Source organism: Penicillium canescens (assembly GCF_028828765.1).
Source record: "Penicillium canescens strain IBT 15451 chromosome Unknown utg000002l_segment0_segment0, whole genome shotgun sequence".
Classification (NCBI taxonomy): domain Eukaryota; kingdom Fungi; phylum Ascomycota; class Eurotiomycetes; order Eurotiales; family Aspergillaceae; genus Penicillium; species Penicillium canescens.
This window is the reverse complement of record NW_026703964.1, coordinates 3,263,765-3,282,891: the sequence shown is the minus strand read 5'-3', so window position 1 is coordinate 3,282,891 and position 19,127 is coordinate 3,263,765. Positions and strand designations below refer to the sequence as shown.

Here is a 19,127-nt window from a genome sequence, read left to right as displayed (position 1 = left end):
ACAGAGCATACTGCGAGTGCATTTCTATTGCTTGTTTAATGCAATGTAAAATTGGACCATTTGAATATCCATATTACTCACATTGCTGGGGATTCCTGCTAGTCCAGGCTAAGAGCGAAGCAAATCCAACAGCAGATGAAACCTGCGATCCAGCAATAAGGAGCAGTCACGTAGCTGGAACCAAGCAGTCGTTGTGCCTAGTCATTCTTCTCCGATCTGCAATGGGGGCTCTCTTGGCGTTGCTCTTCCCATTAAGCGATAATCAACCTTGATGGCATCGAAAAGGCCATTCAATGAATCAAGGTGTAACTCACTGCCCAGTGAAACTGTGAATAGTCTCGAGCGATAGTGTAAAACAGTAGAAGTATAGCCCAACGCCGGAAAGGACGAAGCCAAGTCTGAGTCTGAGGATGTTGCCGCCCTCGCTGTAGACAAGTCCAAGATCAAGATCAAGACCTAGCAACTAGCACAGAGCCCTGGAAGCAGACAACCCTTCATTCAAGCATATCTTTCAGTGCCATAGTGTCATCCTTTCAACCCTCCATCTCAGCCTTCAGAACATCAACATCCAATTCAGTCATAACCCCAAGTATAACACCCAGACTCTCCATAAACCCATTAACAGCAACGCGTAGCATGCGATTAGTAGTCGCGTAGTATGTAGTCTTCAACACGCTCTTTGATTCATCGGGATCTTGCTTTTGTTTCTTTTCTTTGGGCTCCGAGGGAGGTTCGGAGGTTGGAGATTCGAGACTGAGTGTGCGCCGCACGAAGGGGGACAGTTCTGAGTCGACTTCTAGGGTGCGCAAGGCGGAGGAGGCGAGGCGATTTGTTGGGAGAGGGAGGGAGATTGTTCTAGGGTTGGGTGTAAGTTTGATCAGGTAGATCTAAAATTTAGGTGGGGGATGCGTTCGTACAGTGAGTAGGGGAACTCGTGGTTGTTGGATTCGGGAGCCATGGTATGTGAGTAGGATTGGTGGTGGAAAATATGGAGAGGCGCTCGGTGAGTGTCTCGAAATGCGTGCTCGGGGTTCTTCTGGGCAATTGAAAGTGTTGGTGATGTGGTTGGACATTTAGTGGGCGAAATCGTGGAGGGACGTAATGCGATGACTCAGCTTTTATATGGTCTCTGTTCGCAGAGAACAAACGACCTTGGAGATCCGTCTGAGGATACAAGATATTAAAAATTGTCATTAAATCAAGTGTGGACTGAGATAGTCGCAAATTGAAACGCTAAAAGAATGAATGTTTTGTTGTAAAACTATGGCTCCCATGCAAATTACTCATGTGAAGTCGTGAAGGTATAAAGGTCACTCATGGAGGTATGGTACATAAAAACTCGATCATAAAAAGATGTAAATCAAAATAAGGAATCCAGGAGGATTACCCATGAGGGCACGAAGAATGGAGTTAACACGAATGGATTTCACGGCGACCTAGGTCATGTCGTCTTGATTTGCTTCTCGCTCCAAGCTGAAGGTATAAAGTGGTAGCTGGGCGAACTTAGAGGTGGATGAAGGAAAGCAGCACCTGGAGAGCAGGAAACTCGGCAAGCTGGTCGTTGGTGATCTCACCAATGTCGGCAGCGTGCTTGAGATCAACGAGGGAAGCGATGAGGGGAATGGGATGGTCAGTGATGCGGTAGAGAGAGCTCAGAACAGTTGAGTCAATGCCGTTGGCGAGGCAGTTCCCACGCTTAGCCAGACCACCGAGACCAGCAGTTGCCTCTGGGAGAGAGTTAGTTAACAGTCGTTGAATGGATAAGAAAGGGTACTAACGACCAACAGTAGCAGGGACAGTGCTTCCAACAGTGCTTCCCACGGTGCTGCCGACGGTGCTGCCAGCAGAGCTACCACTGGTACCAGCGAGGGTGCCAACGATTCCATCAACATCACGCTTGCCGGCGCCGACGCCGGAAACGTCCTTCTCCACCGTGTTAGCACCGCTAGAGACGATGCTCTCAACAGTTCCAACAGCGCTGCCGGCAATGTCGGTAGCACCATTAGCAACACTAGGGACAGCCTCGAGGGTCTGTCCAGCGGCATCGGTGAACTCCCGCTTTCCAGGAATGGTGTTACTGGCAGCGTTCTCCGCCGTGTAAACAACGCCCGAGCTCGTGCTCTCAACGGTTCCAACAGCACTGCCGGCAATGCCAGTGGCACCGTTGAGAACACTAGGGACAGCCTCGACAGTCTCACCAGCAGCCTCACCAAGGTCACGCTTCAGACCGCCTGTCAGGCCGCCAGCAGTGGAGGCGACAGGAGCAATGAGCTTGGCAGCGGCGCCCTCAGTACCGCCCAGAGTACCCTCGACACCACTGAGAGCGCCTCCGGCGATGGGGATGGCACCGCCATAAGACAGGCCAGCAAGGGCGAGAGAAACGGTGAATCCAGTAAACTTCATTGTTGCGATATTTGATAAGATCGAATGTTTTAAAGAATGACTTGGTGAGGGAGGTATGCGTACAAAGATAGAGGCTGAAAAGAGTGACTGGAAGTGAAGGATTGACTCGTGTACGACAGGAAAAGAAATGAGAGCAGCCGGACCTGGAGGTAGCATTATATACAGTTCTCGGGCTTTGTTTATTCTCCCCACAAAGGGTCCTCCCTAGCGTTCGAGATCCTCAGGGGTGTTGTTTTGACTGTGCTTGTTATTGTTCGTTTGGATCGACAATTATCACGATCGGCGCTAATGTGCCACCCGTAGAGCCGCGAAGGTAGTGTCAACTCAGCGGAAATTGCACGAACGAAGGGGTTTGTGGCGCGCCCACATGGGCTCCAATCAAACCGATTTGATGCAGTGACAGGAGGCGTGTATGACCGGGGAGAGTCCCTGGTGCAGCAAGGTTGAGCCAGAAGACGCGCTAGTAGAGTATGAAGCTTTTCCCATCAGGCATTGGTGCCATTTCAGTCACTTTAATACGGTCCGAGCCAGGGAAGGCCGTGTAGTTCCTGCTTAGACATAGCATAGCCGAAGTACCGGCCTGAGCAGGTGGAGTGTTCGTTCTCAGAATCAATTGCTATGTTCAATGGTTCATTAGCACGAAAGGTATACCATCGACCATCTTGAAGCGCTGAAGTGAGGGATGATGGCTTTGACAACGTAGGGCGGATAGGCTCAGGCAAGGGTGGCGCTTTAAGCGGGGACTCGACGAATCCACAGTTCAGACTATTGCCGATCATCTCGACGCTCAGCAGGGAGTGGCGGACCAAACGTGACTTTCGCCTAGTGGAACTTTCGAACTTTAGGAGAATATAGTTCGTTGTCAACTATCCTTGCATTGAGTTCGGAGTTGATCCAGCCTTTACCGAAGCCATTCAGCCCCTTGGATGGCGGAGAAAATGACACGATTGAAAGCGCCAATTAAGTTGAGATGATATTTAAGATGATATTTGTAGATAGTTGAGCCAATAACGTTGAGATGAAGCAGTCAACTGACAATTTGAATGTCCAAGTCAAATAGTGGGTCCTATATACAACCTGCATGATCAGTCAAGTGTGAACTCGGCACAAACAACAATAGAAGATGATAGCCACAATCCTGGGCCAAGCAGCAAATCCCGAACAGTTGCCTTTACCCAACAGGGATCCCCTATGAAGGCTTTTCCGGGCAAAATCGTCTACCAGATCGATCATTCTGCATCTGTTACCCGCTAGGACGAAGCGGCCTGAGCATGATCTCATCTCGCATCTGAGCCAGGATGTGCTCAGTAGTACAACTACTAATCAGATGCTCGGAAGGCTAATGTCAGTCAAGGTCGGACTGTCGAACGACTTTGTATTAAAGCATCAGGAAGGGCGACCAAATCCGTATCTAGGACTTGAAGGCATCCATGGCAATCCGTCATGGGACATTAAAACAGGCAAACATGTGGCCCATTCAAGTGTTTGCCTTGTGGAATGTAAGCAGCGCAATGATGAAATCAAGAGTGAAGTCAGAAGAGAGCGATGTATGAGAGGTTGGATGTTGTGTTTGTGCTGTTTGTATGTTGTGATGTTTTGTTTGTGGAATGCCACAGGCATCCATATTTATGCCTGAGGCCACACGGTTGTCACGTCAACAGCCACCGCTATGCCCAATCAGGAAAGGCACAACATAATGGCATGGCAGTTGCCCCAAACATCATGAAACTCGGACTTGTTGTTGATTTTCTTTTCTTCTAAACCCCTCCTGTACAGGCTTCCTTCAGACCTCTTTGTTTTTATTCTTAATCTTGGTCGATCGGACCATGAACATTTAGTTCTCCGAATCTCTTACAATTGGCGCCATCATTCGAGACACACCAACGCAAGTCCCTGCAAACGGCACATTGACAAGATACGTTCAGTTTGAACGTTACACAATCTCTCTCAGCTCTGTCAACAAACAAAGAGCAACATGACTACCGACTTGAGCCACGGCGGCCAGATGATCGAATACATCCAAGGTCGGTACAATGTTTTTTTCAACTGGATGTCCATCAGCCAACATTGGAAACTAAACATGCACATTATTTAGATCGTCTGTATTTGGCATCCTACGATTCTGCTCCGAGCTCGAGAACTCCGTTTCCCTTCCATCTGGATGCGCCCAAGTCTCCGAGCAAGCGGGCACGCGCCCAGCCCTCCACCCCGAGCAAGCGCCGCTCCCCCGTCTATTTCACGATTGACGATACGCTTCTATACAATGCCTTCCATGCCGATTTTGGCCCGCTTCATATTGGACACCTGTACCGCTTTGCCGTTTTGTTCCATGAGATTCTCGGCGACCCAGCCAACAGCGATCGCCCAGTCGTTTTCTACAGCAAGACTGATGCCCGCAGTCGCGCAAATGCGGCCTGTCTCGTCGCATGCTACATGGTTATGATTCAATCGTGGCCGCCTCATCTGGCTCTCGCGCCTATTGCGCAGGCAGACCCTCCTTACATGCCTTTCCGTGACGCTGGCTACAGTCAAGCCGACTTTATCTTGAACATTCAAGATGTGGTTTATGGCGTTTGGAAAGCCAAGGAACAGTCACTCTGCGGACTTCGTGATTTCAATCTTGAAGAGTATGAGAAGTTCGAAAGAGTCGACATGGGTGACTTCAATTGGGTTACACCGGATTTCCTCGCCTTTGCCTCTCCTCAACAGCAGCCCGTGGCACCCATTCCCATGAACACTCCTGAATACGATGCATTGCCCTCTACGATCTCGGAAATCTCCTCCGCCAAGATTCCAATGCCATTCAAGAATGTTCTGGCGCATTTCTCATCCCGCAACGTCGGTCTAGTTGTGCGATTGAACTCGGAGCTCTACTGCCCATCTTATTTCACCGCACTTGGTATTTCCCATATCGATATGATCTTCGAGGACGGCACCTGCCCTCCCCTGCAGCTCGTTCGACGCTTCATCAAAATGGCGCATGAGATGATTACCATCAAGAAAAAGGGAATCGCAGTCCATTGCAAGGCTGGCCTTGGCCGCACTGGGTGTTTGATCGGTGCTTACCTGATCTACAAATATGGCTTCACGGCCAATGAGGTCATTGCATTCATGAGATTCATGCGCCCTGGTATGGTAGTTGGACCACAGCAGCACTGGCTGCACCTCAACCAGGGCTCTTTCCGTGAATGGTGGTTCGAGGATACCATGCGCGAGAAGCTTACCCAGTCTACTCCCGTTACTCCTCGGGTCTCCACAAAGAAGCGCAGCAGCAACGGAGTGGTGTCCACACCACCCAACAACAGTCACTCTAAGCGCGCGGCCCTTGGAGAAATCGATCACAATGAAGCCAGTGCTTACCCAGAAGAAAACCTGCCGGCACCCACTCCCGGTCAACCCCGCAAGTCACACCGCAAGGATTCACGACACCACCCCTACTCCCGGACTACCTCTGGTTCCCTGACTGTTGAAAGCGAGCAACGACACCGCACCCACCGAAAGAGCAATGAGAGCAGCGAAAGTGAGGAAGAGATTCAGCTTCGCAGGTTAGCCAAGCGGTCATCGCGATCTCCTGTCGCATCTCCCACTTCGCGATCGATCAGTTACTCTGCCACTGTCACTGCCAGCTACACTTTAGCTGACAGTAACCACGAGGACCAGGAGAACTACAATGCAACTCCCAAGACTCCTGTTAGCCGAAAGAGTGGCGGTGGTGCACCTATCTCTGTTAGCAAGGTTCGCTCCAGCCCTCGCCGGGCAACGGACAGCACCCGTAGCAGCGAGTCTCGCGGAGTTCGCAAGGCCAGTGGTCGTGTTGGGAGCAATTCCATCAGTCCCGCACGGGCAACCAAGACCGTCCACTGAAATTGTCATGCTTCCTTTTTAGGAACCTTGCACGTTCACTATATGCGGTTCCTCTTCTATTCTTATCGTCCTACTTGGACAAAGTTTTCTGCATACCCCTTTTTCAAGTTGCATCTGGATGCTGTTTAATGTTCTACTTTTCTCCTTTCGGTCTGACTTGTCGGCTTGGTTTTCTCTGGAGCGAATGATGGTTTCTGGGCATGTTTTGCACGGCGTTTGGTTCTTCGGTTTCTACATTGTGAGAGACGTTTTGCAAGCTATCACGATTTCTCGTGTCTGTTGCATGGTATTTTGATTGCAGGTTTTTCTGTTCTTCTTCCTGTCAATTCTACGTCGATATGACAATAACGTTCATGGGCTTGCTCGATTCTTCTACATATTTAGTTCTCAGTAAATCGTCTATTCAGAAAAATTAGAATGCTCAAGTTGCATTTTGCAAGTTCTTCCTTGGAAATAATCATCAAGTGTGGCTGGATGTGCTATGGTGGATACCTACACCCCAACAGGATATATATAGTCCCGACAGACATAACAACCGGCGTATCATATGGTGGGCTTTGATTTTTCTTTCTTTTTCTGCGGGCACACCTTTCATTGGGTTCATCATACTCCGTTTGGACCGCCGGATCTAAAATAAGAACTTCAAATGTTTATTTTGGCTAGCATCATATGTTCCAGGCTCGAGAAGTTGACACCGAATTGGGGCGGTGGTACGAGCAACTAACACAATTACATACTTTTCTTTCTTAAACAAGGGATACATGAAGAATCGCAAGAAATTACGCCATGGCCCCTATCACTTTCATTGCTATCTTATTCATAACTAGAGTGAGTCCATAACAACTGCAAGAACTCATAATCAAAAATTTAGTTAGCAGCAAGGAACTATACACTACATTAGCACCTGAACCAAAAAGCCACCCGAGAGGGCAGAAAAAGAATAAACTCACCTCCTGAGCCTCGACCTCAGAAACGTCCGAACTCTCCACAACACTCTTGTCAATAAGACCCAACTTATTCCGTCGAACAAGCCACCAAAACTCCCTCCGATCCCCACCAAGTTCCTCCGCCAATAACTTCCCTTTAAGCCGGCGCAGGAAATCATTATAAGAAGAAGGCTCTTCAAAATCCACGAGTTCCTCGCGCATAGTGCCAAGTCCCTCAACGACTCGGTCATAGTTGGCATCGCCGAGACTGTGCTTGATTTGATTCTCGATGATGTCGGCCATTTGCTTTACGGCGTCGTGGATTGCATCGACGCTGTCGGCGCGTGAGAGTGTTTGTTTGAATTCGGGGATCGCGTTCTCCGCGGAGATCTTTGTGCGTTTGGGTTCTAGGTTTAGGAGGGCGTCCACGTCCAGACCTGAGAGGGGTTTCTCGGTTTCGCGTTGGCGTTTACGGCCCTTTGTTTTTGGCGGGACTAGGTATGGGATTAGTAGTGCTTCTTTTGGGGATTGAACTAAGTAGAGGGAGGGGACTTGCCCTTCTTGATATCTGCTACCGACATCAATCTTTCGAGGTAAGATTTCGACTTCTTGACCAGTTCTTCCGAGGGTTGGGCGAATTGGGTGAGACGTTCTGAGGGATCGAGGACTGGGTCGTTGGGGTGCACTGCGCGGTATCGAACAGCTGATTCCAGGCGGTGCAGTAATGGGGAGAATGACTCGTCGATTGGAAGTTCATTAGCAGGTTCACTGGTTTTAGTCGTTAGTTGATGAACAGTATTTTATGCGACTTACTCACCCTTCATCATTCGTAGTTTCAAGCTCCATGCTGTCAACGTAATCGCTCATCGCATCCTTCAAGCCATCGCTCGGGAGGTTGCGGTGTTCAGTAACCACCTTACCAGAGACTGTGATAATTTTATCCAGAGGCGGGAAGCGATATGATCGTACGTCTTCAGCGAATGGAAGCTGTACTTCGATCAAGCACTCATAATCCGGCTCGATAGAGGGAGCCAGCAAGATGAGCATAGGGGGCTTGTTCTCCTTGGTCACCAATCGAGCAACCGCATATGACTCCAGCTCGTATAGTGCATGGATAAGAGAGGACAATGCAAGTGATGCGGCGTCATTTGCCCGTTCGGCGATAATGACATTGGTGTTGGACATGTGCAAGTATCGTTCATACTATTCGCTGACTTAGCCATAATATGATAAGTTATCAGAGTGGGAATGTACCTTGTCACTCTGGATGAAGCCAATTATTTCCATGCCTGCGAAAGTCTCCAGATTCGTGACATTTTCGTCGGTCTGTTCGATGGCAACGACCGTACGTCCGTACTCGTACCCCTTTGCCAGATCATCTCGTTCCACATCTGTCTTTCCACCCGGAGCATTTGGATCGTTGATCTGATATGTCCGTGACGTCCGTACTGTTGTCAATGTATCGCCTTCACCCGGAGCCTGGCTTCCGGGGGCAGATTCTTGACCAGCTTCAGTTCCGGAGCGCAACACGAAAGAACTTGCTGATGGTGGTTTGGCAACGTATGTACGGAAGTATCGCACCACGGGTATGCGGATCGCAGTCTCGTACTCTTCGGAGTTACCAAGCTGCAGATGCCCTTTGAAAGATGGCATACTCTTGGTCACTTTGATTCGAGGAATGTCCAGTTCTGAAACGGCTTGCTCCAGCGTTCCAAACACTCCATCGCAGTCTTCAGCAAGGACACGGAGAAGAGCCTCGTTGTCAGCCTGTGGTAGAACGGTCAAAACGGGTTTTAACGCATCAGAGCCATTCAACTACCTTTCGACTGTCTTTGTCTTCTTCCTTCACTCCGTACTCAGGGTCGTCGAAATCGGCTCCACTGTATAGTATTAGCCCTGATGTAGTATCACTGGGTAAGAGACATACATTATCACCAGCTCAATGTTGTCTTCTTGAAGTTTTGAAACGATACTCTTGAGGCCCTCGTTGCTCATAGAGCCGGTGCCATTTGTCACCAAAACAATCTTCCGCTTGTATTTGAGCTTCTTGCAGTAGGTGATGATCATCTGCATGGCGATGACAATTGAAGAGATAGCTTTGGGGATATTAGACTTCAGACTTCAAGAATCTGACAGGTTACATACCGTCGCCTCTGTTAGTTCGACTGGGCTTGATTGTTTCGCGGAGCCTCCGAATGTCAGGCATGAGGACTCTAAGCAAGGGTTCAGCAATGTAATTCGACATGAGACAGACAATTCGTTCAACCATACTGGCCCAAATCCGAGAGAACCGAGATATTATGGTAGTTCTCCTCCTCATCAAGCTCGTTGCGAGTTTCTGGTGTTGCACACGTTAGATAGGACTCGGAATGGGGTAGGGTACAACCCACCGTCTGTCCTGAGTCCAACCACAGCCAAAGTAGCAGTTTTGCGACCGGTAGCCACCTATATTCTCCATTCAGCGCCTGTAAATAATTCGCCGCAAGTCACATACCGTGGAGGTGATCCTATCCCAGACATACTGCATGCCCCATTCGAGATCGGTCACGGAGCGGCCATGGTGGCGCTCGCCCATGGACTTTCCCATGTCCACAATGTAGACTGTAGCCTCTTTTTCCGCCATGATGAAGTGTTGAAAGTTGAAAGAGGGTTGCTCAAAATCGCCCCAAGACAACAGAGCGTCCAGGCAGACGCGCGATATTTCTACATTCGGTCTAGACCGGAACGCGAAGGCACATGACATCACCCGTGTCTGTTCTGTTGCGGCCGTGGAATTCAGGCACTACTAAGTTATTCAGTCTTCCCCTCCGTCAAATCTCATACTATCTCCAACCCATATCCTTAAATATGAATGACCCACGCCCATATCACGTCCTAAGGTTTGTTTCCTACCACATCCGGGACCTCATCATCTAATAGACAAACACAGCTATGGCACCCTTCTGGGAACCCAGTTCTTCCAGGTAATTCCAATGACTTGACGCCACATGCCGAGAAGTCAAATCTTGTAATACAGAACACATCTGACAAGTCAATAGTCCTTCGTCGGAGGATTTGTTGCCTTCCGCGCCCTGCCGAGGCCCCAGTTCGCCAGTCTGCAAACTGCCATCTTCCCCATCTACTTCTCGCTGCAGACAGCCTTGCCTGTGGTAGTCGCCTTGACCGCTTCTCGCGGCGGACAGGCACTGGGACTCTCTGGACTGACTGCGCCAGAGAACCGCCTTAACACTTTCCTGCCCATGGCAACCGTGGCAGTGACCGGGTTGGTGAACATGTTCGTTCTGCGTCCCATCACTGTCAATGTGATGCGCGAGCGGAAGCACCAGGGTAAGCTTATCATTGATATTATTATCTCGAAGTTGCTGCATTATGCTCGTTTGTTCGTGTGCTGATCCCTGTGCAGAAACCCGTGATGGCAAGAGGAGCTACGACCCGGCGCCTCACTCGAAGGAGATGCTGGCTCTGAACAAGAAGTTCGGTCGTGTGCATGGCATCTCGAGTCTGGTCAACTTGATCAGCTTTATTGCTACAGTCTACTACGGTGTTGTACTGAGCAAGCGACTTGAGTGATCCATCGCCCAAGGTCAATAGGAATAAATTGGTCAGCTTGGTGGAAGACTTCGTACATAGCATTTGCCCTGTTTTCGTATCCACTTTGTTTTACAATGCGAGAGCATTGGAGCTAAAGCCTGTGACTAGTCTTGTCGTAAGAGAAAAGCCCTGGTTGAAAAAAAAAAAATAAAATAAAATAAAATAAAATAAAAGAAAATCAATAGTGAATCAGTATTTCAGCTATCAAGATCTCGCCACAAGGGGTGTACTGTCCACGACCGGATGACACCAGCCGAGGGATAGTTCAATTAACGGGTGAGAAGTGGTATTCACGAAGCCAGTCTAATTAAATAGCAAACCAGAGCAAATGTCGAATTAAGAAATGACCCAAACGGTAATACCCACATCTCAAGACAATGATAAACCCGAAGAGTAATCAATTACTCCAACGCAAAATTGCCCACTTCAGCAAGCCGCTCAGCATTCTGATAGAATGGCGGCAATGGCGGCGGGTTCTGACGAAGAACCCAAACTCGGAAATGCCACCAAGCATTCTTCATTTGGTATGAAGCATGCTTGCGAGTTGAGACGGAGAAGACCTGGTCCAGCTCTTCCAAAGTAAGAGCTGTAAAGATAAATTAGTACCGTCATACCGTCAATCTCAAGTGGGCAATCCATAGGGTCTTACCTTTGGTTTCAGGCACAAACAATAGAACCAAGAACCAGCCTATGACACACCAAGCGGCATACCAACCGAAAGCACCCTGTGGTTTGAAAGCTTCGACGAGGTGAGGCCAAGTGAAGGATAGAATGAAATTAAAGCACCAAGTAGTTGCCGTTGCCCACGACATTCCGACTTCTCGAACATGCAGAGGGAAGGCCTCCGCTGAATAAGTGAAAGGAACAGGTCCCTCACCAGGCGAGTAGAATACTTCAAACAAATACATGCCGGTGGTGACCATTGCAACCCTTGCCTTGCTGGAGTTGTTATCGGCTTCGATCCAAAAGGAGAAACCAGACCAGAGGAGGAATATAGCCAGGAACGGAAATGTAAATAGTAACAGATTCCGTCGGCCCCATGTATCAATTGTGAAGAAGGCTGGCAGAGCAAATACCCAGTTCAAAATACCCGTCCCCATGGACGCCAGTAGCCCGCTGGTCAGACTGTAGCCTGCCTCGGTGAAGATAGAGGTAGAGTAGTAGGCGATGACATTCACTCCACAGAATTGCTGCATGAACATCACAATCCAGCTAGCCCATGTAGCGCGACGGTTGCGGGGGATAGTAAACAGTTCCACGAACATTATGAAAAAGTTCTTGCCCTTGTTGATCTTGCGTTCGAGTTCAACACCTGCATGTGCGTAATACAGATCCCTGGCCGCCTGGATGTCTGTAGGTCTGAGGATGCGGAAGTTGGTATAAGCCTTCTTAATCTTACCATGCTGAATCAGCCATCTTGGGGATTCAGGGCAGAAGTAGACTTGAGCGCAAACGATTAGTGGCAGCACGACTGTGGATCCTAGCATGAGACGCCAGCTGAGGTCTGGGCTTAGGCTCATGAATGCAACGCCCATTATGTTACCGAGCATGATACCAAAGGCTGTCCACATCTGCCACATCATGACGAGGGCTCCTCTGATTGGAGCTGGTGAGCATTCTGTAGAGATCTGTGTTAGGCATTGTAGAAGTATTTGGCCAAGCTGTGACACTCACCTGCGGCATATACTGGTACGGTACTTGATTTCGAACCAATACCCAATCCGAGAACAAAGCGGGCAATGAAGAGATTGACCCAGGTGTTACAGACACCTTCCCAAACCGAAGCTACAGCTGCAATAAAGCATGAAATGAAGATCGTACCGCGTCGGGCGAAGTAGCGGTTTAGAGGCTCGGTAAGCCAGCAACCGATGATTGCGCAAGCCAGGTATGGGGCACCTACAACGAGGCCTTGAATATTTGGCGTAGTGATGTTGAGTTGCTGGGGTATTCTAATCAGCCGGGCAGTTTGAATGTATACGGAAGCACATACATCTGGTTTCATGTAGATAGCCTGTGCACCGTTGTTGACTGTTTCGTCCATACCTTGGACGGCAGCAGCAAGAGAGCACATAGCTTAAGGTTCAAAAATTAGTTCGGTCAATGGGTAATTATATCTTGAAGACATACAGGCAAGGAAGTAAAGCTGCCATGGCTGCGACCACTTGTGAGTATGTTCACGCTCGAGAGCCACCCTCTCTTCATCTGTCAATTCTGGAAGGCTGGTTGCTTTTTCAGGGTCTTGAGATATAAGAGCGCCTTTCTTGAAAGTCTCGACATGATCCATTAGGTCGTATTTATGGCAGAACTCTGCGACATCTTTGAAGAGTTGCTCGCGAGGGATGCCAGCTAGAGGGTTTTCGAACACAGCATTGAGGTGACCACGGGAGCGATCTTCCACATCGGGGAGAACCTCTATCTTTTCTTCACTGTGTGCGTATGTTGGAGTCTCCATGCGCTCGTCCTTCTCCGCAGTCGGATCGACGATCTCTTCTTCCTTCATTTTTGCTTACAGTCGAAGGTAGGGACAATATTCGGTAGTATAAGATAGATGTGCTGCGTATGTGTTGCGATCTACTGACGATATTGGAGAGCCAAGTAAGCCAGGAACATGATACCTTTGCTAGATCAAACACTTGCAGATACGTTACCTTACCTTGATGTGAATCCACCAGTCATCCACGACTCAGGACATGAACGTGAAAAGATAGATGTTAGATCACAAAAGCGGGGATTGGAAGAGGGCAGGCATGCTTTTATGGAGACTGTTGAGCAAAAATGTCTCATTTACCCCAGTTATCATACACGCTAGTGGGCTAGCGTTTTACGATGTACAGGATAGAGACCTAGCTTCAGACCGGGGCAATACGCATGCGGGATAGGCCGCTTGAAAGTAAAGGAGACGCATCTATGTGCATGTAACATGGTTGGATTGACACGGCCGAGGACAGCCAGTATGACAAAATGGCGCCTACTCAATGAAATTATTGGATCATTGACCCTCGTGCCACTGGTAAGATAGTTGCCGGACGAGCCGACGAGCCGGTAAGGAAGAGCAGGCTTTTCCAATGGAGGCAAGGTATATACTCCCCTGTCATCGGAAGATTCCCAAGTGCGGAGTTAGTGGACCACCACGCGAACGGACACCAATGGTATTAGGGCAATCGTCAAAGTGTAAGAAATGAATTTTAGGCTGCATTGACCAGACAAGCAAATCAAGCAATAGAAGCAATAAAACTTTAAGACAAGGCGTCCAAGGAATGATCATCACCGGGCGGGCCTATCATGGGGGGAAAGTTAGGGCTGTGTACGTCATCATAACTTTGGATAGTGCGGGGAAATCGACTCGGGTCTTTGCATACATCTCATATACATCGTTATATGAAGGGCGCCACTGACGGAATAAAATCCTGTTAAAGCACCTTATACGTTACGAAGAGCCGCCGGAGAAAAATAAGTGGCTTGGTCCACCGACGCCTCCCGTTATGGGGCCATGCCTTACAAGGTTATCTGAACCCCCCCAAAAAAGGAAATTGGACATTAAGTGAGATATTGAAATGTAATAGCACAAGAGGATCATGGGAAATAGCCATGGGTAAAATGTGAGGCGCAAACGGGCTATTTACTTGCGCGAACTGGTTGCACGAACTCCTCACCGGATTGGGCGCAGATGATTGCCATTATGTCGCGTGTGGATAAATACTGACCAGGAACTTAATGTATGCAAATTGACTGTAGCTTTCTTGTTGGCATAAAACTCCAATCATTTTTTTCTTTTTGTGTCTTGTATTTTCCTTGCCTGACAGTCCCTCCTTCCACCTCTCTCCAGTGGTAGTATCGATTGAAATCACTATTAATAAGTTGAGACACATGCCCCTTGAAAACTCAGCAACAATTCCCGGGGGATGTCTCTTTGAATCTTTTGTTAGTTAAGTGAATGGCCCCGCAATGTTCTCCGTGAATTTCGGACATTTCTACTAGGATTTACTGGTACTCCCTTCCGGAGTATTTGTTGGCTAGCTAATTTTATCCGAGGATTTCAATATAAGTAGAACTTGTTCTTGAAGAAGGGTCCCAGCAGAAAGTCTTTCAAGCGCTTTTATCCATATTGATCCCTCTTTCATGTGCACAATGGTCAAACTTCCAACAAAGACGACAAAGGAATCATTCAAGAAACAATGCAGCCATACAGCCAATAAGAATAATGATAAACACAATCGATCTGGCAAATACATGATTGAAAGCTATTCAAGCTAAGACCGGCGGGAGCGCTGCTCATTCATATTTGTTCTGAACAAAGCCATACGTTTTTATTGCTTTTTACCCAATCAAGTGAATAAGAAGCATAGTTCCGGTATATAAAACCCTCAAGCCACCGAGAAACACGTGGAAATTTCCACCCTTTCCCTGAAGATCCTCGAGAAGTTATCCAAAATTCAAAACCTTGAAAGCATTTCAATATCCCATATTTCAGTCTCGATAAAATGCTAGAATTCTGGTTGCTGGGGACCATGTTCGCTAGCCTGAATGGCCTTGGTTTGTGGCAATCGGTGCCCCTAACTACAATTTCACCCTCAAACTCCTACCTCATGCGCAGTATTGGCTCCCTCGAGGTCGTGGGAGCAATTTACGGATTCCGCCGACTTCATCCTTACGTTTTCACTGAGGATGATGCCATTTCAAGCGAAGACCAACAACTCCGACAACTGATTACGCTGGAAGAAACCAAACATGATATGTACAATTTGCACAAAGATACCGAGGAAAAGGCCTTTCAACTCAACACTACACCTGTGGCAGCTCCGACCTACTGCCCACTTGTCACAACCATGTCAAACCAGATGACCGACTATTTGCTACAGCAACTGCTGGAGAACATCGAAAGGGAAGCTACTCTCGCCAAAGACAAAAACGAACGAAGCTTCTTCCTTGCCACCATTGCATTTGTTTTCCTTGTCGCGGGACAGTTCTTGGTGCTGCTGAACACAACTCAAACCAAGCACTCTATTGCAGACATGAAGCTGGTTCTGGGCGAAGGGCTTTACAAGTCGATCAACAGCGATTTCCAGAGGCTTCACAAGCTATTAGAAAGTACCATCCTTGAAGTGTGCGAACAACTCCAAACGGATATAGCAAAGTTCCGAATGGAATTCACTCAAGTGAAGGATGTCTTTGGTGCCTTTGCGTTCAAATGTGAGGACCAATTCAAGTACTTCGCCTATATTACGGGAGCCAACCAGAGGACAAACCAGCAGGTCATAGACCAAAGACTCGAGGAGATTGGCGATGACATGGAAAACCTTGTCCAAATCGTTCCTCAGATTCTGCAGGAGATGCAATTCATGAATGATGCGGTGAAAAATGCCACAGGGGGTCGAATGGACACGCGATCTCGCCCGACACAGCGGATTCAAGCTTGGAAGAGTCCTTCTGAGGATAACTTCAAATTCCCCTAGTGCTCAATCAAATGAACTCTTAAGGGCTCACTGCAGTCTTACTTCACATGAATTTGAGTAATGGATGAAATAGGGACGGATATTGATAGAATGATGGAATTGAGATATATGGTGCATACTTTTAAGGGTCAGAAATGATTATAGACATTTTCTCCCATCTGCATATGAGAGGTTCATTACATGAAAGTAAAGTTGAACTAAGGATTGAAACAAACATTGAACTAAGTTTGAAACCGAGTATTATTTGAAGTGACTTATATCGTAGTGTTTCATGAATAATTTGATAGAGCATTTAACAAGAATTCAACGTCCATTTAATAAAGTATAATACTGGATTGTACACCCCGTTTGATACTCAGTTTAGTACTTCTACACCAGTAGATAATATCTATATTAAATAGAGTTGTAGAATATACAATTATGCTGCAGTACCATATCAAGTTTGAGTACCTCGGTTCCTTAAACACAGCAAAGAAACACCTGGGGAGACGAGGTAGTCTATTGTTGGTATCATTCAAAGCAATTAAGGTAAAATTATAATTTGTTAAAGTCATGATGCAGCCTCTTCAACGAGGTATTTCCGGCAGGCAGTCTTCAACATATTGATGCGCCTTTGGGTATGGATGAAAACTTCCCGGTACATGTCAAGACTCTGCTGCACAACCTCCTGTCGCGTTTTGGTACCCGAGCAGATCTCAAGCATCCGCAATTCCATCTCCTTGCGAAGAAACGGCTTACTGAGAGACACGCTATTCGGGAGGCCTGTGACAACGTTATCATAGCCCTCCACGAGGGCAATACCCAAACGGGTTGGAATAAGTTCTTGCACTGAGCTGCGGCCATTGCCTCGTTGATTTGTAGCGACGTATTCACGTTCTTTGATCTTGGCGATATGTTCTGCCATAGTAGCATCCGTACCAATTCCATTTGCATCCATCAAACCAATGAGCTCAGGTTCGGTCAGATAGTTCGGAGCCGTAGTCTTGCCTTCGAAGATGTTGGCTTCTGTGGGCTCAAAGAACTCGTCCCGCTCGAACTTTGGCAGCTGTTGGCTGCTCTCCCACTTGTCGTAAACATATACATCCAAGTAGTTTCTCTCCAATACCATCAGACCGTTGGCGTGGAACATTTCCTCGCCATATTGTATCTCAATTTCCGTGCTCTGGCCCTTGGCATCGTCAGAGCAACAGGCAAGGAACCGACGGACCACAAATTCGTATACCTTTTTTTCGTTGGCATTCAGTTGATTTGGTGAAACCCAGCTTACTGGGTGGATGGGTGGATGGGCCTTATCATTGTGTCGACCCCAGCGAGGAGTCCTGAATTTGCCATCGACGAGGCTGCGCGGTGTTGTTAGCCATAAACACAGAGAGAAACATAGTAAATACTTACTCCTTAGCGTATTGTCCCCATGAGCTGTCGGAATATTGCTTCTCAACCAGCTTCTTGAGGTCAATCGCTTTGTCAAACTGATCTGTTTCAGTCCTGGGATAGCTGATGTATCCCTTGGTGTAAAGCGCTTCCGCTACCTGTTAAGCCCGTCAGCGATCTAATTTTCAGCTTTGATGGTATCTGACATACCTTCATAATTGTCTGACTGTCCAACCGAAGGAATCGAGAGCCCATCATTTGTAGGTCAACAGTTGTCAAGGGTAGTGGCCGCCATTTGCTTGTTGGCTTCTGATTCACTTTTGTGACTTTGGCTTGTTTTGCAACCAGACAACGTTCTAGCATCATTGTCACAACTGCTCGGTCAAATAGATGCACACGCTTCCAGAGAAAATTGACCTTTTTCCCTTCACGGGAAATAATGACCTTGATTCCCCAAAACGTCTCTGGTTTGAAGTTTTGCACTCTCAAGTATCGGTCGACAACAAACCCCAAAGTAGGAAATTGACATGATCCTGTTAATGATTAGCGGTGCCAAAGTTAAAAATTTTTTTTTTTTTGGAACACAACTTACCGTAGCTGATAACCTTTTCTTTCAAGGCAGCAACTACTGTCTGTAATTGCAGGGTTTGGAGACGTGTGAATGCAGCACCAATTCGAAGATCAAGCTCGATTCTGGCAGCTACAGCATTTGCTTGGTACTCATCGAGGTCGACTGGTTGTAGAGCAGCCCGACGCACATGGCTATGGCGAGATCAGTATTGAGCTTGATGAAAACGTCAAAGTTCCGACTCACGCGCTTTCTGTGTTACTGAACTTGGCTCGCTTGATTTCAATGCGAGCATTGCCTGCCTTCGCCTGGTTACGGACTTCAGAACCGATGTGTTCGCCTTCACGATCACAATCAGTCCAAATGAACAGTGCCTTGGAGTACCTGGCTTGGTTGCGAATGTTTTCTGCGATTGGTAGCTTGTCCTACTGAAGGCGTTAGCACTGCTCAATTGGGACAACCAGGGATCTCCCACCTTGTCAACAGCCTCCTGCACAGGGGCCTCAAAAAGTGACCCTGGAGGACAGGAAAGCCAGCCTTTGTACTGGCGGTCAAAGTCCAAGCCAGTGAGGTGGCCCACCACACTGGTCATGGTGACCGAGCAGTTACCCCAGGCACCGCCGAAGTTGAAGTCAAACTCGTAGTTTTTCACATATTGATTCCCACGAATTGCATGCTATCCTTGATCTTAGCCTCTGCTGCCTTGAACTCTTGAGGAGACTTACCGTTTGGAATGAACCACCCGAAAGATGAGTGGCCACTGCGCGAGCAATGGCAGGCTTCTCTGCCACGCAGAGGATTTTGCGAGCCATGATGAGCCCGAAGGATCACATGAAGTTCATACTGCAAGAGTCCCGTCAACATCTTAGGAAAGACGCGCGTGGGCTGCCTGAGGCGACTCAAACTATGTAAGCAAAGCCGATTCGGAGCTAATCCCGATGAGGTAATCCA

General features: G+C 48.0%; 9 protein-coding genes across 9 annotated transcripts; 3 read left to right on the top strand and 6 right to left on the bottom strand.

Moving 5' to 3' along the window:
• Window positions 1-18: 18 nt before the first annotated feature.
• Window positions 19-1,057, bottom strand: N7446_002442 (CTAG/PCC1 family protein). The gene is made up of 2 exons (XM_058511191.1): window positions 918-1,057; window positions 19-855 (listed from the first exon to the last, which is right to left on the bottom strand). The coding sequence occupies exons 1-2, from the start codon at window positions 956-958 to the stop codon at window positions 534-536; spliced, it is 363 nt and encodes a 120-aa protein (XP_058376727.1). The 5' UTR covers window positions 959-1,057; the 3' UTR covers window positions 19-533.
• Window positions 1,058-1,240: 183 nt separating this feature from the next.
• Window positions 1,241-2,647, bottom strand: N7446_002441 (uncharacterized protein). Its single transcript, XM_058511190.1, has 2 exons — window positions 1,779-2,647; window positions 1,241-1,727 (listed from the first exon to the last, which is right to left on the bottom strand). Exons 1-2 carry the CDS (start codon window positions 2,557-2,559, stop codon window positions 1,504-1,506), a joined length of 1,005 nt encoding a protein of 334 aa, XP_058376726.1. The 5' UTR covers window positions 2,560-2,647; the 3' UTR covers window positions 1,241-1,503.
• Window positions 2,648-2,915: 268 nt separating this feature from the next.
• On the bottom strand, window positions 2,916-3,182 carry N7446_002440 (uncharacterized protein; the record flags this gene model as incomplete). The annotated part of the gene is made up of 1 exon (XM_058511189.1): window positions 2,916-3,182. The coding sequence occupies one exon, from the start codon at window positions 3,180-3,182 to the stop codon at window positions 2,916-2,918; it is 267 nt and encodes an 88-aa protein (XP_058376725.1).
• Window positions 3,183-4,378: 1,196 nt separating this feature from the next.
• Window positions 4,379-6,267, top strand: cdcA (phosphoprotein phosphatase CDC14; the record flags this gene model as incomplete). The annotated part of the gene is made up of 2 exons (XM_058511188.1): window positions 4,379-4,427; window positions 4,499-6,267. 2 exons carry the CDS (start codon window positions 4,379-4,381, stop codon window positions 6,265-6,267), a joined length of 1,818 nt encoding a protein of 605 aa, XP_058376724.1.
• Window positions 6,268-6,981: 714 nt separating this feature from the next.
• On the bottom strand, window positions 6,982-9,859 carry N7446_002438 (ATP-dependent DNA helicase 2 subunit KU80). The gene is made up of 11 exons (XM_058511187.1): window positions 9,688-9,859; window positions 9,584-9,638; window positions 9,465-9,531; window positions 9,339-9,406; window positions 9,121-9,289; window positions 9,013-9,073; window positions 8,448-8,960; window positions 8,011-8,396; window positions 7,750-7,961; window positions 7,218-7,687; window positions 6,982-7,152 (listed from the first exon to the last, which is right to left on the bottom strand). Exons 1-11 carry the CDS (start codon window positions 9,814-9,816, stop codon window positions 7,135-7,137), a joined length of 2,148 nt encoding a protein of 715 aa, XP_058376723.1. The 5' UTR covers window positions 9,817-9,859; the 3' UTR covers window positions 6,982-7,134.
• A 181-nt stretch (window positions 9,860-10,040) lies between these two features.
• Window positions 10,041-10,763, top strand: N7446_002437 (DUF4149 domain-containing protein; the record flags this gene model as incomplete). Its single annotated transcript, XM_058511186.1, has 4 exons — window positions 10,041-10,072; window positions 10,123-10,156; window positions 10,232-10,520; window positions 10,597-10,763. 4 exons carry the CDS (start codon window positions 10,041-10,043, stop codon window positions 10,761-10,763), a joined length of 522 nt encoding a protein of 173 aa, XP_058376722.1.
• Window positions 10,764-10,958: 195 nt separating this feature from the next.
• N7446_002436 (sugar porter family MFS transporter) lies at window positions 10,959-13,284 on the bottom strand (the record flags this gene model as incomplete). Its single annotated transcript, XM_058511185.1, has 5 exons — window positions 10,959-11,370; window positions 11,434-12,402; window positions 12,459-12,723; window positions 12,775-12,857; window positions 12,912-13,284. The coding sequence occupies 5 exons, from the start codon at window positions 13,282-13,284 to the stop codon at window positions 11,186-11,188; spliced, it is 1,875 nt and encodes a 624-aa protein (XP_058376721.1). The 3' UTR covers window positions 10,959-11,185.
• A 2,008-nt stretch (window positions 13,285-15,292) lies between these two features.
• On the top strand, window positions 15,293-16,237 carry N7446_002435 (uncharacterized protein; the record flags this gene model as incomplete). The annotated part of the gene is made up of 1 exon (XM_058511184.1): window positions 15,293-16,237. The coding sequence occupies one exon, from the start codon at window positions 15,293-15,295 to the stop codon at window positions 16,235-16,237; it is 945 nt and encodes a 314-aa protein (XP_058376720.1).
• Window positions 16,238-16,787: 550 nt separating this feature from the next.
• On the bottom strand, window positions 16,788-18,988 carry N7446_002434 (DNA topoisomerase 3; the record flags this gene model as incomplete). Its single annotated transcript, XM_058511183.1, has 7 exons — window positions 16,788-17,577; window positions 17,630-17,766; window positions 17,819-18,141; window positions 18,201-18,370; window positions 18,423-18,601; window positions 18,652-18,852; window positions 18,902-18,988. The coding sequence occupies 7 exons, from the start codon at window positions 18,986-18,988 to the stop codon at window positions 16,788-16,790; spliced, it is 1,887 nt and encodes a 628-aa protein (XP_058376719.1).
• Between the last annotated feature and the right edge of the window lie 139 nt (window positions 18,989-19,127).

Excerpts from the sequence above, each read along its gene's own strand:
- N7446_002442 (XM_058511191.1), bottom strand. The coding sequence starts at position 958 with ATGGCTCCCGAATCCAACAACCACGAGTTCCCCTACTCACT. Across the intron at positions 856-917 it reads CACGAGTTCCCCTACTCACT|AACAATCTCCCTCCCTCTCC; the intron begins GTACGAACGCAT and ends ACCCAACCCTAG.
- N7446_002441 (XM_058511190.1), bottom strand. The coding sequence starts at position 2,559 with ATGCTACCTCCAGGTCCGGCTGCTCTCATTTCTTTTCCTGTCGTACAC. Across the intron at positions 1,728-1,778 it reads TGTCCCTGCTACTGTTGGTC|AGGCAACTGCTGGTCTCGGT; the intron begins GTTAGTACCCTT and ends ACTCTCTCCCAG.
- N7446_002438 (XM_058511187.1), bottom strand. The coding sequence starts at position 9,816 with ATGGCGGAAAAAGAGGCTACAGTCTACATTGTGGACATGGGAAAGTCC. Across the intron at positions 8,397-8,447 it reads GCTTCATCCAGAGTGACAAG|TATGAACGATACTTGCACAT; the intron begins GTACATTCCCAC and ends GTCAGCGAATAG. Across the intron at positions 7,962-8,010 it reads GAAACTACGAATGATGAAGG|TGAACCTGCTAATGAACTTC; the intron begins GTGAGTAAGTCG and ends GACTAAAACCAG.